This window comes from Callorhinchus milii, unplaced genomic scaffold (assembly GCF_018977255.1).
Source record: "Callorhinchus milii isolate IMCB2004 unplaced genomic scaffold, IMCB_Cmil_1.0 Scaffold11, whole genome shotgun sequence".
NCBI classification, from domain to species: domain Eukaryota; kingdom Metazoa; phylum Chordata; class Chondrichthyes; order Chimaeriformes; family Callorhinchidae; genus Callorhinchus; species Callorhinchus milii.
In genome coordinates, this window is record NW_024704752.1 from 1,251,793 (window position 1) to 1,269,813 (window position 18,021).

At 45.2% G+C, this 18,021-nt stretch overlaps 1 protein-coding gene across 1 annotated transcript in view; it reads left to right on the forward strand.

Annotated features, from left to right (window-relative positions):
* The window catches only part of LOC103191204 (zonadhesin-like), a 57,575-nt gene that overhangs the window by 614 nt on the left and 38,940 nt on the right, over nucleotides 1-18,021 (forward strand). The window contains exons 2-11 of the mRNA XM_042339209.1: nucleotides 9,447-9,479; nucleotides 11,698-11,756; nucleotides 12,353-12,502; nucleotides 12,929-13,197; nucleotides 13,787-13,874; nucleotides 14,414-14,473; nucleotides 15,556-15,800; nucleotides 15,893-16,176; nucleotides 16,817-17,094; nucleotides 17,391-17,989. Coding sequence (XP_042195143.1) covers nucleotides 9,447-9,479; nucleotides 11,698-11,756; nucleotides 12,353-12,502; nucleotides 12,929-13,197; nucleotides 13,787-13,874; nucleotides 14,414-14,473; nucleotides 15,556-15,800; nucleotides 15,893-16,176; nucleotides 16,817-17,094; nucleotides 17,391-17,989 — 2,065 coding nt within the window. The remainder of the gene's footprint in view (nucleotides 1-9,446; nucleotides 9,480-11,697; nucleotides 11,757-12,352; nucleotides 12,503-12,928; nucleotides 13,198-13,786; nucleotides 13,875-14,413; nucleotides 14,474-15,555; nucleotides 15,801-15,892; nucleotides 16,177-16,816; nucleotides 17,095-17,390; nucleotides 17,990-18,021) is intronic.

Below are 18,021 nucleotides of genomic sequence, written 5' to 3' on the forward strand. Positions count from 1 at the left end.
AAAAAAATCTCCCCCCCCGCCCTCCCTCTCCGCTGCCTTGGAGTCATCCACCACTGCCTGCTCCCCCGCTGGGCTTCCTCCCACAATGACCTCCTTGGTCACTCTTCTTCCCATTCCCTCTCCTCCACTCTCGATTCCCTGTACACCAGCCACCTCCGCTCCCTTAAAGCACAGGTGTGGGCCGCTGAGCGCACCTGGCTTTAATGAAAATTAATGGTCCATCTGCAGATCTGGCTGGACCTTATCAAATCCTACCGCTCCGCCCTCGCCTCCGCTAAATTGTCGTTCTACTCCAAGACAATCTTGGAGGCCAAGGACAACCCCAGGCTCCTCTTCTCCATCACCAACCGGCTCCTCTGCCCACCCTCTCATGCCTTGCCCATCCTCACCTCCAATGCCAACTGCGAGACGATGCTGGACTTCCTCAAATCCAAAGTCGAGGGAATCCACTCAGCTGCCTGGGCCATTCCATCTGCTACCCCCTCCTCATCTCCCCTCCCACCCCAGCCCCTACCCATCCCTCCATCCCCACGTTCAAACCTGTCTCCCATGCCTCTCTCATCACCACTATAACCCATATGAAACTGCCCACCTGCTCTCTCGACCCCATCCCTACTCCTCTCCTTACCTCCCAGTTTCACCTCCTTGCCCCTCTACTCACTGACATCATAAACCTCTCCCTGTCCTCTGTTGCTGTTCCCACCCCATTAAAAACCTCCATCATCACTCCTATCCTTAAAAAACCCTCCCGGACCCATCCCTACTCACAAACTACTGCCCCATTTTTAACTTCCCTTTCCTCTCCAAGGACCTGGAATGAGTTGTTGCTTCTCAGCTTCGCTTCACAGCTTCACAGAATGACAAATGACATTCTGTCCATCTGTGACCAGGGCTCCCTCTGCTTCCTCATCCTTCTTGACCTCTCTGCTGCCTTTGACACCGTCGACCACTCTATCCTCATCCATTGCCTCTCCTCTCACCTCAACCTTCACAGCTCGGTCCTTGACTGGTTCAAATCGTATCTCTCACACCACCTTTACTTCATCTCCACAAACGGCTTCTCAAGCCCCCGCACCGTCTCGTGAGGCGTTCCTCAGGGCTCTGTCCCTGGTCCCCTCCTCTTCAATATCTATATGCTCCCTCTTGGTGACACTATCCGCAGACATGGGGTCAACTTCCACATGTATGTGGATGACACCCAACTCTATCTCTCTGCCTCCACCCGTGAATCCAGGACTCACTGCTGTCCTGACAGAATGTCTGTCAGACATCAAGTCCTGGATGAGAGCTTTGTTTCTTCAGTTGAACGTCAGCAAGACCAAGGCTCTCCTGATTGGCTCCTGTCAGCGCCTCCACACCTTAGGAGACAACAGCACCATTCATGGTTACACGCTCCACCTCACTGAGTCAATCTAGAACCTTGGGGACTTGTCTGATCCTCAACATTTTACCCCACATCTGTGCCATGACCTGCTCTGCCTTCCCCTACCTCTGCAAAATCGCTGTCTCCACCACTGTCTCACACTGCAGGCCGCCGAAACCCTCATACATGCATGCGTTCATTATATCGAGGCTTGACTATACAAACTCTTTGCTTGTCGGCCAACCCAACTTCTCCCTCCGACCTCTTAAACCCCTGCCATGCTGCTTGCTCATCTGTTCAGCGGGCTCTGGCCTGCTTCACGTTCACCACCTCGCACGCCCCAACCGCGTTCGCCCACAAATATACAGTCAATTCACTTTACAGTGTATTCTGTGAAGCGCTTTGGGACGTCCTCCTGACGTGAAAAGCGCTATATCAAATGCAAGGATTATTATTATTATTATTATATTGGTGGGTGGGCCTTCTGCCACCCTGCCCCCATCCTCTGGAACTCTTTCCCACAGTCCTTCCGCCTCATCCCCTCCCTCCAATCCTTCAAGACCCATCTAAAGACCCTCCTCTTCGACCGTGCTTTTGATTTCCCTGCTTCCCCGCATGCCCTCCACCCTCCCTGACCCCGATATCCAGCTCGGGTCCGAATCTCTGTCTGTCCAGCGCTTTAAGGTGTCCTCCCGACGTGAAAGGTGCTTTACACATGTAATTTTGTTGTTATTGTTGTATTATCAAGCGCGTGGAGTAAGGAAACTTGCCCAAGGTTTTGTCCACTGCCGGGAATTGAATCCAGGAGTCTCACTAGTGAGACGACTGCTCTAACCACTGAGCTACAGGACTCCCTAATTTAACAATTAAAATGAATTTAAACCTGCAAAAAAATTTTCTCTGTAGATCTTTTCTTACAGAGTTTGAAGAGCACGAGACGTAAATTGGCCGTTCTGCTCGGCATAATATTGGGCTACATTTGCACCAGTATTTGGCGGACTTTGAGTTACAAACTGTACTTTAATTTCCATGCCTTCTCTGAGCAAAGATTGAAACGTAATTCACATATTCATGTTATCACCGCACACGCACGCAGTTGTAAATAGGTTTTTTTATTTTAAAGATCATAAATGATGATAACGCTCGCCTGTGATTTATGTAGTACTTTATCGCTTCTCAAAGTTCTAGGGATTATCACAGTGAAGTTTAGTGACCGTGTGTTTTATAGGTGAACATGGCAACCAAATGACAGCGTATCACAAATGAGCATGATGTCCAACCACAAACCAAGCTAGGGGTTCCTGGCATTGCTCGCTGTTTTCTCTCCCCTCTCTCTTCTGATTTATATATGCCATTTGGTAATACGCTTAATGTTCTCCACCAGTCATTTTTTTTAACAATAATAATTAATAATATTCCTTGCATTTGATACAGCACCTTATCACGTCATTAAGATGTCTCAAAGCGCTTCATAGAATATATTGTAAAGTGGAGTGACTCTGTATTTTGTGGGAGGAATACGGCATCAATGTCCCACAAACAGTCGTGGATTGAGTGACCATTTTTTTTGAAGGCTTATTACCCCTGGAAAGCGATCCGCCAATCGACTAACACCTGGGTTCCTACTTACTGTTGGGTAAACAGAGGCGTGTGGAGTAAGGAAATTTACCAAGGTTTCACCCTGCCCTAGAATTGAAACCTGGATCCTCTCGCTTATGACTTTTCATGTTCTACGTTTGCCTTGTCATCTGACGTCTGTCATATATCTATTTAATGCTCTTAATTATTTATCCAAGGAAGATACGCCTTGTCAAACTACATTTTTCTAGATAATTTTCTCATGAAAGGGGCTATAAAAGTGAATGTTTCAGCTGACCACACTTTGTACTCTGTACATAATTAAAATCTATTATCATGTACTGAAATCAAGGAGCAATTGCAATAACGTAATTCACAGATGGACTGTAATCCTATCAAGATAAGAAGTTTTCAACTCCATTCCGTGAAACAACTTGAATTTATATAGCACTCTCCATGCAGAGCAGGGTTGCAGAGCGCTTGATAGTGGTGGAGCATTAAGCCAAGCCGGAGGGAGGGGCATGGGAACTGTAAGCACGGTCGAAGAGGAAGGTGTTCAGGCATGACCTGGGGAAGGAGTGGGCAAGGTGGCGGGATTGAGGGAGTATTCCAGAGTTTTGGGGCTTAGAGGCTGAAAATAGGGCCGCCGATGGTGGAACAGAGGGTATGAGGGACAAGCAGGACCCATTCGAACGGAGGCAGTGGATAGCAGGTTGGGGAGTAAGTAGGTCGGAGACATAAGAAGGGTTCCAGGTCATGAGAGATTTGAAGACCCGTGTGAGGATCTTGAAATCGATCTGTTCAGTGATAGGGAGCTAGGCAAGAACAGGTGTGAGGAACTTATCCAATAAAGTCCTATATTAATTCTGAGGATTATGATTTACAACCATAAATTAAATCTGTATCAGGCCTTTCACATCAGAAGAATGTCCCAAGGCGCTGGACAGTCAGGGTCCGCATCCCAGCTGGTGGTTCATATCAGAAGAGGTGGAGGGCGAGGAGGGTTGGGGTAGGAGGGTGAATGAAGGCACAGTTGAAGAGGCGGGTCTTGAAAGAGGCAAGGGAGGGAGTGAGGTAGAGGAACTGTGAGATGGAGTTCCAGAGGGTGGGGCAGAGATGGTGGGGTGGGCAAGCTGGGGGACATGAAACAGGACGGAGACTGTTGAGGGGAAGAGGTTAGTAGGAGGTTAGGAGGTCACAGAGGTTGGGAGGAACAAGGACATGGAGGGCTTTGAAGGTGAGGACCTGGATCCTCTGAGTAATGGGAAGCCACTTGAGCCAGGCGAGGATGGGGGTGATAGGGCCACAGAGCCTAGTGCGGGAGGGGACACAGGTTGATCTGCACCCTGTGGAGAGTGGAGTTGGGGAGGCCAACAAGCAGGGAGTTTGCGTAATTGAGCCTGGATATGATGAATGCATGGATGAGGGTTTCAGCGGTCTGTGGTGAGAGACAATAACAACAACAACTTAGATTTATATAGCGCGCTCCACCTGGACGGCATCTCAGTGCGCTTCACAGTAATGGATCCTGGGTCCGAGCCAGGGGGAGGGGGAGGAAGGTGACCAAAGGCGCAGTCGAAAAGAAAGGTCTTCAGCCAAGACCTGAAAATAGGAAGAGAGGGTGGGGGGGGAAGGGAGTGAGGAAGGAAGTTCCAGAGTCTCGGGGCATAATGGCTGAAGGCACGGCCGCTGAGGGTGGAGCGGAGAACTCGGGGATGAGGAGGAGGCCAGACTAAGTTGAACAAAGGCAATGGGCACTGTTTTGAGGAGAGAGGAGGTCAGAGAGGTCGGGGGTGCAGAGGAGTGGAGCGATTTGAAGACAAGGGTGAGGATCTTGAAGTCAAGACAACAGTGGAGGTAGGGAAAAGCGGAGCAGGTAATGGCATGGATGTGGGGGTGAAGGACAGTTGAGGGTTGAACAGCACGCCAAGGCTCTGTATTACTCCATGATGTGTAAAGTGCCTCCATGAAGGGTGATACTATCAGTGCCCGAGGTATGGAGGTGCTAACGAGAGCCAATATAATACCGTATTATTATAATTGGAGTTCAATATAGAAGCATGTGAAGTGATGCATTTGAGTTTGATGAATTTGTATAAGACTTTGGTTGACCACAGTTGCAATATTGTATACTATTTTGGGCACCACATTGACCGAAAATATATCAGAGTTATAGAGAAGGTACAGCACAAATTCCCAAAGATGACTCTGGAGACAAAAGGATATGGCTATGAGGTTTGGCTTCCAATTGGAGCAGAGAAACTTGAGGGGGATGTGGTAAATGTTTTAGATAATCTCCTTGAATCTAGACAGGAAGGCCTGAGTTCAAGATGGTGACCAGGAAAGTAAAAGAGGTATAGAAGAACTTGTAGAGGTTTGTCAGGATAATGGAATGGTTTATCAAGGAGGGGAGAGTAGGTGTTCAGAGCAGAGTTAAATTGGGGACATTTTTAAAAAAGAATTGTGCAAACACATGTAATGGGAGGGTATTGGAGAGGACTGGCAGGAGAGATCAGGGAATTGAGATTAGGATAGAAAGTTTCTTGGAGGAGTCTTTTCTGGAATGTTAACAGGCAATTCAAATTGAATTACAAAGAGTTCTGAATATTCTGTGGCAGCACAGAATGCTCAGGGAGGTGTTGGAGGCATATCCAAGAGGGAATGAAATTGCCATTTGGCCAAGAAATTGAAGAGGAGTACAAGAAAGAGATTTCCTCACACCCAATATATACAGTCAAGGAAGAATTGCTGTAATGTTTCACAACTTTATGTTGTTTAGTGCGTTCATTGAGTTACACCTCACAACGTCATGAGATCGTTTTGAATGATAAAGGGTTTTCTGACCACATCCTCCAGAAAATCCACCCTACTGTCTTCCCATCAGCTAGTTTTTAAATGAGTCAGCGTCCTGGACTAAACCACCCTTCCTTTTTGGTCAGATGGGCGTCTGACTCATAGAATCATAGAATTCAACAGCACTTGAATTAAACATTCAAAGAGGCCATTTGGCCCATCGTGTCTGTGCCGACTCCTTGAAAAGAGCTGTTCAAATCAATCCCATTCTCCCGCTCTCTCCCCAAAGCCCTGCAAACTTGTCCTCCCCAAATAATTATCTAACATGTTGAATCACCATGCTTCAGAGTATCCAAACTAAACAAAGTTCCATCTACACATGGAAATCCCGTGATTTCCAATCGTTAATTACCCACTGAGTAAAGAAAAATGTCCTGGTATCTATCATGAAATTGCACCTAAGCCTGTGTCCTCTTGTTCCAATGTCTCAGCGCATCTGAAAGTATTGTTCTGGCTTTACGTCTTCAATCCCATTTAAAATGTTATGCAACAACAAATTACACTTGCATAGCGCCCTTACGTCGGAAAGATGCCCCAGGGAGCTGGCCAATCAGGGTTTTTGGTCCCGAGCTGGGGGTGGCTGAAGGCATGATCGAAAAGGTCTTCAGATGGGACTTGAAAGAGGCAAGAGAAGGGGTGAGGCGGAGGGATTGCAAGATAGAGTTCCAGAATGTGGGGGGCAGAGATGCTGAATGCACGACCACCAATGGTGCGGGGGACCTGAAGCAGGCCAGTTTCCATCGAGTGGAGGGAGTGGACAGGTTGATATGGGGTTATGAAGTTGGAGAGGTAGGGGGAGCAAGACTGTGGAGGGCCTTGAAGCTAAGAACAAGAGTTTTGTACTCGATTCTTTGAGGAATGGGGAGCCTGTGAAGCCGGGCAAGAAGGTGGGTCATTGTTCGTGGAGGCTGGTGCGGGAGAGGACACGAGCTGCAGAGTTCTGAATAATCTGCAGCTTGTGGAGCGAAGAGTTGGGAAGTCCAGAGAGCAGGCAGTTGGCGTAGTCAAGCTGGGATATAATCAAAGCGTGGATCAGGGTCTCAGCAGCCTGCGGTGAGAGGCAGTGATGGAGGTGGGCAATGTTGCAGAGGTGGGGAAAGGCGGAACGGGTTACAGCACAAATGTGGGGTTCGAAGGATAGCTGAGGGTCGAAAAGGACTCAGAGGTTTCGGATTGGCTCAGTGAGGTGAAGAGTGCAGCCATGAATGGTGATAGTGTCAGAGGCTGAAATGAGGAGGCACTGCTGGGAGCCAAGCAGGAGGGCCTCTGGCTTGCCGGCATTGAGCTGGAGGAAGTTAGCTTTCGTACAAGCCTTGAGGTCATGCAGACAACTCTATGAGGTCCCCTCTTAGTATCCTTCTCTCAGGATTGAATAGCTCATAGCTCGTTCCTCTAACACTGGGATTATTCTTGTTGCTCTCCACTGCACTGTTCTAGGGCATGGGTACCCCTACTTCATTCTGTGACCAGAACTGTGTGTAGTACTCTAGGTGTGGCCTGACCAGAGTGCCGAACAGCCTGAGTTTGACATTTGGGGATCTAAAGTCAACTTATTTATTAAGAAGGAAACATGAAATTAAATTATTTTGGTCGTTTGTAAATGTCATAGAAGCTGCTGGTCAAAGTTGACGGTAATAAAGGCCTTTCCACAAGGAAGAGAAACATTATTTATAGATTTTACAGAATCATGATTCATCTTCCACCGCCAACAGCTGATAAGTAAAGTCTGTGATTCTGCACCCAGTAAAGCAATTGTGTAATATCAATTGAATCACATCCATTGACTTCTTTCCTTGTTTGAGCTGGGTTTTCAGCAGGTTCCTGTGGATTAACAGCGCACTCCCATCACTGTGCTGCACCACCCATAAGCGTTCCAGGACGCCACCCGGCATGGTGGTTGCTAAATAAATGCAAGTTGTTGTTGTTATTGCACTGGAGTTTGAGCCTAGTCTGTGAGTTGAAAGTCCCTGACATGGGGCTTCAACCCACAACCTTCTGATTCAACAACAAATTACATTTATACAGCATCTCTACTGGACCGTCAAGGATTTGCACCTGAGCTGGGGGTTAGGATCAAGAGGGGTGGAGGGCAGGGAGGGTGGGGTTAGGAGGGAGACTAAAGGCGCAATCCAAGAGGAGGATCTTGAGTCTGGCCTTGAAGGAAAACTCAGTGGAAAACATGCTCCCAGTTGAGCCAGGGCGACTTCTAAAAACCTATTTTTTGACTGCACTATCAGCCACCTCCTATCTCCCTTCTAGTTCCCACTCACATTCAGTCTCTGTAAAGTGAGGTAAGATGTGGAAGACATTATATCAGGGCAACTTGTTGTTTAGTTAAACTCGCCAAGAATCATTTTTTTGCTGAGCCACATAAGATGAGAGAGGTGTAAAAGACATTTTAGAAAGGAAATCTCACCATTAGGGCTGTTTATTTGTGGGTTGGGGTGGGGGAGCAGGTCTTTCAATAGTGAACGCTGATGTTGAAAGATTTGTTGACCCACCGATCATGGAAATGTTACCGTCAAGTGGACATAAAGATATCTGAGAAGAGTATCTTATGGTGTAAGCTTGAACGCTTAATTCAACACAAATCATTATTACCAAAATTACTTAAACTCAAAGTAATGCTATCATTAACAATTGGCATAACAATAGTAACACTGATATAATTAGTGTGCATATGGCATCTTCCCATATATCTTACTCCATACTCAATGTTAATTTTATTGCTTAGTTCATCTGCATCAATTCCCATGTCAACTAAATGTTGGGGGGCAATAATACCTCTTATATGAACAGCTATAATCTTCCTGTTGAACTGTAATTAAGACTCCAAATTAAGACTCAATTAAAAATTTCCACGATTCTATGTGAGTTTAAATTTTAAGACAAATAGTCTGCCAGATGCAATCCGGGCTGTAGATGTACAGTTTACTAATCAATTACTTTATTAAAATATAAATAGGGAACTGAGATTAAAATATTTATCATGATTTAAAAAAATGTGTTAATAAATAAACATAGAAATAGATGGTCCATTCGTGACTTTGAGCCTGTTCCATCAATTTATTAGATAAAGTAATAATTATGAACTCTACCATTACATAACAAATTAACAAAACAAGATGCCCTTGTTGAGTTGACTGGACTGCTACTATTTCTATGTTCCGAATTAGTTTTTCTCCTTTCAAAAAATATATATCAATTATTTTTATCAGAATTGAAAAAAATGATAAAATAACCCAAGTTGTGCTTTAATCAACAACAACAAGAACAACAACAAGATTCCAGTTATAGAGCGCCTTTCACGTCAGGAGGACGTCCCAAGGCGCTGCACAGTTGGGTCGGGACCCGAGCATTGGGGGGGAGATGGTCAGGGTGAGGGGAGGGAGGGAGCGAGGAGGGGGTAGAGAGTCGAGAGGGGAGCTGAAGGCATGGTCGAAGAGAAAAGTCTTGAGACCGGCCTTGAAGGAGGAAAGGGAGGAAATTAATGAAATTAAATCTGAATTATTTGTTATCTGCAAAAACATAAAGCAGATAAGACTCCATTTGCTGTTAGTGAACCCCTCCTTGAATGTATCTGCCAATAACAAACAACATATTGCACTTGGAATGGGTTTATAGTTGACAACCTTAGCTCTGATGCAATCAGATTGGAACAGCAGGAGGAACAGCAGTGGACTATGTATGTGACTGTATGAATCAGATTGGAACTGTGAAGAAAATGACATTCTTTAATTTCATATTCCTTCTGATAGCTGGCATTCACTGTTTGCAAATTGTGGTTTCACACAAAATGTAAGTTTTTAATTTTTCTAACTGTATAATTCTCATTCATATTATTCCATGAATCAATCCCGATAACCTTTCACTATTAAGTTCTGTTTGGGCCAAGTGGTCTGTTTCCGTGCTGTACATCCTGTGTAATCTTCAAATTAATTTCAAATCTTGCTCAATTTATTATTAAAATTATATTATTTTTCTAGTTTAATTATCAGTAATAATTGTAGTCATAATGTTTTGTGTTCATACTCAGTTATAGAAATTAAGATATAGAATTTCATTTGACGGATTAAGCTTTAGTTTTCTCCAAATCAATCTTTTTTGGAAAATTATAGTCAGATCCCCCATTTCTCCTTCGCTCGCTTCTCCTGGATACATCATTAGGACTTGATTTATCTGTCTTAAATTTGAGTGGCTTTTTTAGTTCCAAAGTAAGTTCTAAGTGTCCGATCCTTGTTAAATTAACAACTTTGGTGATTTAAGAATGTAATAGAAACTCCTATTAGAAGATAATGACAAAGCCAATAAAGATACTAGTCCCAGGGAATCGCTCTATGTTGCATAAAACATCAGAACAAGTCACTGTATCCATAACAGGTCGTAATAAAAGTTAATTATTGTGAGAACCCAAATAGCTAACCCAAATTTAGGTGTGTTACACAAAATAGCTGTCATATTTGCCCACAAAAACAGTCACTAAATGTGGCAGCAATGACTAAAAAATCCTTTCAAATCTTTCACTAATGACATTCTGAACATCTGTGATCAGGGCTCCCTCTGCCTCCTTGTCCTCCTCGACCTCTCTACCGCCTTCAACACTGTCAACCACTCCATCCTCATACACCGCCTCTCCTCCTTATTTAATATTCACGGATCTGCCCTTGCCTGGTTCGATTCCTATCTCTCTCACTGTCTCCACTTTGTTGCCTCTAACGGTTTCTCCTCCAGCCCCCGCACTGTCACTTCTGGCGTCCCCCAGGGCTCTGTCCTTGGCCCTCTTAATATCTCCATGCTCCCCCTTGGTGACATCATCCGCACACATGGGGTCCACTCCCACATGTACGCGGATGGCACCCAACTCTATCTTTCTGCCTCTACCCTCAACTCCAGGACCACTGCTGTCCTGACAGACTGCCTGTTGGACATCAAGTCCTGGATGAGGGCAAACTTCCAACAGTTGAATGTGAACAAGACTGAGGCGCTCCTGATTGGCTCGCGCCAGCGCCTCAGCACCTCAGGCTCTGGCAGCATCAACCTCCATAGTTGCTCACTACAACTCACCAGTCAGGAACCTAGATGTTTTGTTCGACCCTCAACTGTCTTTTCTCCCCCACATTCAAGCCATGACCCGCTCTGCCTTCCCTCATCTCCGTAACATCGCCCGACTCCGCCACTCCCTCACCCCTCAGGCGCTGAAACTCTTGTTCATGCCTTCATCACTTCCAGGCTCAACTATGCAAACTCCCTGCTTGTCGACCTTCCCAACTCCTCCCTCCACAGGTGCAGATAATCCAGAACTCTGCAGCCCGTGTCCTCTCCCGCACCAAACTCCATGACCCCATCTCCCCAACTCTCGCCTGACTCCACTAGCTCCCTATCCTTCAGAGGATCCAGTTCAAGATCCTGGTCCTCACCTACAAAGCCCTCCAGGGCCTCTCCCCACCCTACCTCTGCGACCTCCTAACCCCCTACCAACCCGCCCGTTCCCACCGCTCAGGCGGCTCCGGCCTGCTCCACATCCCCCAACCCACCCACTCCACCATTGGCGGGAGAGCCTTCATCCACTCTACCCCTAACCTCTGGAATTACTCCGCCTCGCCCCCGCCTTAGACTCCTTCAAGTCCTGCCTCAAAACCCTCCTCTTCGACCATGTCGTTGGCCACCCTCCTTCCCCTCCCCTCCCTTCTCCCCCCCTGACCCCAGCTCGGGTTTGAAATTCTGTACACTGTCCAGCGCCTTGGGACATCCTCCCGACGTGAAAGGCGCTATACACATGTAATCTTGTTGTTTCAACAGGATTGGCGCTATAACACCCAAGTTCTTTCTTTCCCGATTCTAGGTGCTGAGGTAGTTAATTCCTTTTTCCAATGTAGATTGACTTTATGTTTCTCTCCACACAGTGGAAGTGAGTCAAATGATCTGCCCCATGGACAAAGCTCTCCTTGGATTCCAGGTGCAGGTAAGGCCGTTGCTTCTCTGTCCAATGTAAAAGCAATCAATGGGAGGAAACAACACTTCTAGGCATAACTTAGTGAAACCAACACAAATTCTAACTGCAGTGATCTTGCAAAAGCAGTTGAAACGCAACAGTTCAAGAGTTTAGCACTTAGTTTGAAGTGTACAAAAAAGTACTCTCCGATTAGGATCTCACCATCAATCCCATTATTTACCTTACAAAGATTCTCTCACACATAACCAGAATCAGTGAAAGTGTTTCAGAACATAATGAAAATATAGCCACTTCAGATGCTTAGAAACATAGCAACAGCAAAGGAGGTTACTCAGTTCACTGAGCATATGTTAGTGCTACCTCCCTTACTGGAGCAATCTACTCAAATCCCAATTTCCCCCTTCTTTGCCCAAGTCTTTTCTCTTCAAATACCTATCAAATTCTCTTTTAAATTTTCTAGACACTAACACTTCCTGGCATTTTTTTTCTGTTCAAAAAATTACTCATCACTTTATCAGCCTACCCTCTGGGGCGTGGATTTTATTGGTGTGTTAAAATACAGATAGTAAAGATTGCATAAATGAATTTTTGGTATTTTATTCCAGATTATATCACACAATGTGACTTCAATGACAATTCAAGACCATTTTGTAACTGGGTTCAACCCTGTTTGGAGGACAGTGGAGAGTGGATAAGAACCAAACATGGCACCCCAACCCTGGGAACAGGCCCTGAGGAGGACTATCCTAGTGGAGGTCAGTAAGTGTAAAGCAGTAGGAGAAACATCATTAATGATACAACATATTTCATTGTGAATAATTTCTCTGAGTTGAAGGAAAATGTGGTGTATGGCAGGGCTGAGAGTCACATACTAGCTCCGCTCTATTACATTCACACGGGGAGCACATATAAAATGACACTTAGACCAATGTAGCACATGCATGTATTATCCAAACACTCACAGACATGTACATAGAAACCCAGAGAGGAACATAAAAATGGGAGGTCTGGGTCATTTTCTTTAAACTCAAAGGAACAAGTTTGTTAAAATTAGGGAACGAAAGATAATACAACTTGTCTTGCAGCCACAAATTTGTTACATTGAATGAAAAGTGTTGTTTGAACTGCTGTTTATTTGAACATTTTTTAAAAATGTGCTATTTATCTTTCTGTATCTGAAGATCTAGGTGGATATTTCATTTACCAGGAAGCCAGCAACTTTGTACCATCGGACTTCATTAGACTGGAGAGTCAGAATATTTCTGTCAGTGGTGAAATATGCATTGATTTCTGGTACCACATGCTGGGAACAGAGAACGTGAACAAGCTGAAGGTGTTAGTTAAAGAAGATACAAGTGAGAAAATGGTGTGGAGTAAAAGTGGGAACCAGGGCTCCACTTGGCTGTACGCATCTGTTACAGTACCCTTTCCAACAGAATCAAGAATAAAGGTGAAGGAATGAGTCGGACTTTAAAGTACCATTCATGGAAACCTAAGAAATATACAACAGTCTATGCTTTAAACGCATCTTCCTAAATTCCCTCCATGCCGTACTCTTTCTCTGTCAAAAAATAATCCAGTTCCTTCTCGCCTATGTTATTTCATAGAATCTCCATTCTCTGCATTTTTGTGAAATTGTTCTATTTCTCTTCTGGGGTATACACTAATTTTGAGCAACAGGCCAAGTCAATGTCAGATATGTTTTTATTTGACCACTAGGAGGTGTATAGCAGATGACTCTATAGCCTTTACCACCCCCCCCCCCCCCCCCACCCCACCCCCGGAAGATCTGACCAAAATTGTACCCAGTCTCAGTCTGTTTTGAAAATATAAGAATTGTGGAAAGATTTAAAATAAAACTATTTAATAATCCTTGCATTTGATATAACGCCTTATCACATTGTCAAGAAGTCTCAAAGCACCTGAGCAAGGGATTTACTGTAAAGTGTAACGACTGTGTATTTGTGGGCGGCTTTCTACAAATTTGTAAAACAGCTTTCTGCAGTTTATGATATCCTTCATTTATTCTAATGTTGCAGGTCATATTTGAGGCGATCCGTGGGTTGACTGAATATGGCGACACAGCAATTGATAATATCGCAGTCAGAAGAGGAGCTTGTGACTCTGGTAACATATCACAGAATCATAAAATTATACAGGAGGCCATTCGGCCCATCGTGTCAGTGCTGGCTCTTTGAAAATAACTATCCAAATCAATCCCACTGCTCCGCTCTCTCCCCATAGCACTTAAAACTTGTCCTCCCCAAATAATTATCTACTTCTCTCTTAAAATTGTTATCAAATTGGCTTCCACCAGCCTTTCAGGCAACACATTCCAGATACGGACAACTTGCTGTGAAAAAATTTCTCCTCATCTCCCCTATTTCTTTTAAGAACTATTTTAAATCGGTGCCCTTGGGTTACCGACCCATCCGCCAGTGGAAATAGTTTGTATTCATATTCTTACAAACTCATTTGGTTCTTGAGTATTTTTTTCTTTCAGCGTTCCCCATGCCACACGCAACTCCACAGCTGACAATGCAACCAAACCACACCCTCCCATTCCTGTGTAGTTGTCCCTATCGCTGGCTGCAGTTAGCTAACTTGATGTTCAATAGATCCTGTCTGTCATGGTGATTTTAATTGTACCCTGTTGGTCAATCTAGGCATCAATACTACAACGCCAATCACACCCACTGCCACCAGTACAGTGTCTCCTGTGACAGGTAAGCACAAGTACATAAAAATAGGAGAGGAGTAGGCCATTTGGCCCCTCGAGCTTGCCCCGCCATTTAGTAAGCTCATGCGTGATCTTCTAACATTTAGCATTTACCCGCCCTATCCCCATATCATTTACAATAACAACAAAATTACATTGTAAAGTGCTGGACAGAGTAACGCACCTGAGCTGGGGTAGGGGTGGAGGGCAGGGGGATGCAGGGAGATTGAAAGTACGGTCGAAGAGGAGTCTTGAGATGGGTCTTGAAGGTGGCGAGGGAGGGGGCGAGGCGGAGGGAGTGCTGGATGGAGTTCCAGAGGGTGGGGGAGAATGGCAGAGGGCCCGCCTGCTAATAATGGAGCGAACAAGGCAGGGAACGTGAAGCAGGCCGCAGCCCGCTGAGCGTAGGGAGCGAGCAGGATGCTAGGAGGTTAGGAGGTCACAGAGGTAAGGGGGAGCAGGACCCTGGAGGGCTTTGAAGGTGAGGACCAGGATCTTGGACTGTATCCTCTGTGTGATGGGAAGCCGGTGGAGTCGAGTGATAGAGTCGCAGAGCTTAGTGTGGGAGAGGACATGGGCTGCAGAGTTCTGGATGATCTGCAGCCTGTGGAGGGAGGAGTTGGGGAGGTCGACAAGCAAAGAGTTGCATAGTCGAGCCTTGATGAAATCAAAGCCTTAGTCCCTTTAGTTTTTAAAAATCTATCGATCTGCAACAGTCTGCAACAATGGAAGCTTTAGTGTGCTTATGAGGTGCTGGAACCTTGCTCTTAACTAAGGAAGAGGATTCACAACTACTGCAATATGAATACGAACAGTGAGTTTGATACAATTCCCTATTGTCCTTTGAAAACTTTGATGTGGTGCAATGGAGGGCCGAGGTACCTTCAATCACTGTTTATGATATTGATATTGTTGCCAGCAGTGTGAAGGTAACATAAAAGGCTTAGAGGCTGTAAACCCTACAACATACTCATAACATACATTGGTGAGAATTGTGTTGAAAAATTAGTAAAGATAGAAAAATAAGAATTCAGGTCGTTCTGTAATGCAGGTAACGTCTACTAATTCAAACTTTGTTTCCAAAATCAGACTCTCTCTGCGTGGTGCATGGTGATCCTCATTACAAAACCTTTGACAAGCAAGCCCATAACTTCATGGGAACGTGTACATACACCTTATCAAAACTGTGTGATGCCAACAGCACTCTGCCCTACTTCAATGTTGAAGCTGCCAATGAGCACAGACGTGGTAATTCCCGTGTATCATATGTCAGGCACGTCAACATTGATGTCTACAATCACAGAATAACACTGGAGAAGAAGCATGTTGTCAAGGTATACAACAAAATCAAATCTTGTGGAGTTGATTTGGTGTGTAGAGTTCAGCTTGATGATGGTTCAGCTAACTTACATTGTTGTGGTTCTAGGTTGATGGGAAAATTGAGGTGCTTCCTATCTCAATCGGGTCCGGTGTCAGTCTTGGGCTGAGCGGACAATATGTCATCGTTACAACTGACTTTGGTTTGAAAGTAAAGTTTGACGGAAATCATCGAGTAGAAGTAGCTCTTACCAGTGTTTTCAAGGAAAAGGTGTGCGGCATGTGTGGGAACTATAATGGTAACAAAAGGGATGATTTCCTCAATCCAGATGGAATAATGGAGTCCAATTCTGTCAACCTGGGTAACAGCTGGCAGGTCTACAATGATACCTGGTACGTTCTATTAAAGAGTATTGTCTAACCTTGATGTTATGAAGTGAATGTCAATACTGTACTGATGCTACCCGCCCGCGTGAAGCATGCTATATAAATGAAAGTGTTTTTGGGGGGTGTCTGACACATGCAGAAACCCATCACCCTGCTTAAGAGCATCCAAACCAAACTGAGAATTCCATGCATCCCACATGGAAATTCCAGAGATATTTGCTGGGATAGAATGCGCCCTCTTTCCCTGGAGGGTCATATCCTGCTTACCTAATACTGGAAAGTACTAGGCGCAGATTGGCAAAACCAAATTCTTGGGAACCCCAAGGCATAAAATGTGTGAGAGCATTGCCACGATTTTCCTGTCTGCATCTCGGATACACATCCATTCCCACTGAGTGATGGTTCCCAGTTGGAGGTGCGGAGCTCATTGCACAAACCAATCGAGGTGGATTCCAGGCGCTGGATGTACAAACATGGGATCACGAACCCGGATACAAGTTGTTGTGCTTGTTTGCACTGTAACATACCATAATAGATCTAAATTTGACCTGGCACTGGTTTGGGGGGTGGCAATAGTGTGCCTGGTGCTGTACATTCCTATATTTTCCTGATGGACTGCTTGTCCCTGTTACTATTGTGCTGCCAGGTGTACTCCTGATGTTGGCTACAAACCAAATTGTACTGAGGAAGAAAACAACATCATAGAAAGCAACAATTATTGTGGAATCATCACAAATTCACGTGGTCCCTTCAAGAAATGCCACTCGGTGTTGGATCCCAGTGATTACTTTACCAGCTGTGTGTACGACATGTGTGCGATTGACATGGACACAGAATCTCTATGCAGTAGTTTGCAGTCTTATGCTGATGCTTGTCAGTCCCATGGAGTGAGAGTGGAACCGTGGAGAAATGAAACCTTCTGCCGTAAGTTTTTGATAATGTTCTGGACTGTCACTCTAATCATTAACAGATTATTCTATGACACATTTAGAATGGGATTTCCACAAGACATATATAATGGGCAGATCACTGATGATGGTTGCCTGTTGCAGAAATCTCAATTATCCTTTTCAAATTCCAGGGAGGCGGGCGGGGGGGTGGGGGGTGAGGAGGAAACCTTTCCAATGTGCGTGAACCATTTTCGTTTATGCAATGAAAAGCATTTTGTTTTGGATGTGCAAATGGTGTATGTATTAAGCTTTTTAAAATTCCCTTCACAGCTTTAAAATGTGGAGCAAATAGTCACTATGAGCAATGTGGATCAGCCTGTCCGGCAACATGCGTGAATCCGCACGCTCCATCCACCTGCCCCCTGCCCTGTGTGGAAGGCTGTGTGTGCAACAGTGGGTATCTTTTATACAATGACAGGTGCGTGCCAAACAGACAGTGTGGCTGCTGGGAAGGTGGGACACACCACCCTGTGGGCTCTGAGTTCTGGACAGATGATACGTGTTCAACTAAGTGTCGATGTCCTTCGTCTGGAAGCAAAATAGTGTGCGAGGATTCAACCTGTGCAAAGGACTCTTATTGCGGGGTTGTAAATGGAGTTCCCGGTTGCTACCCACAAACCTACGGCATCTGTAGAATCCACAATGACCCGCATTACAACACGTTTGACAAACAGACCCATCACTTCATGGGAACCTGCACCTACACTATCGCCAAGCTGTGCACAAATTCCTCCTCCCTGCCACACTTCAACATTGAGGCAAAGAATGAAAATCGGGGGAATGTGAAAATCTCGTACGTGCAGAAAGTGTACATTGATGTTTACGGGCACCGAGTCACGATCGTCAAAGGCCAGCAGAACCGCGTTTTGGTGAGCACATCTTTTCTATTTTGCTTTCTTTT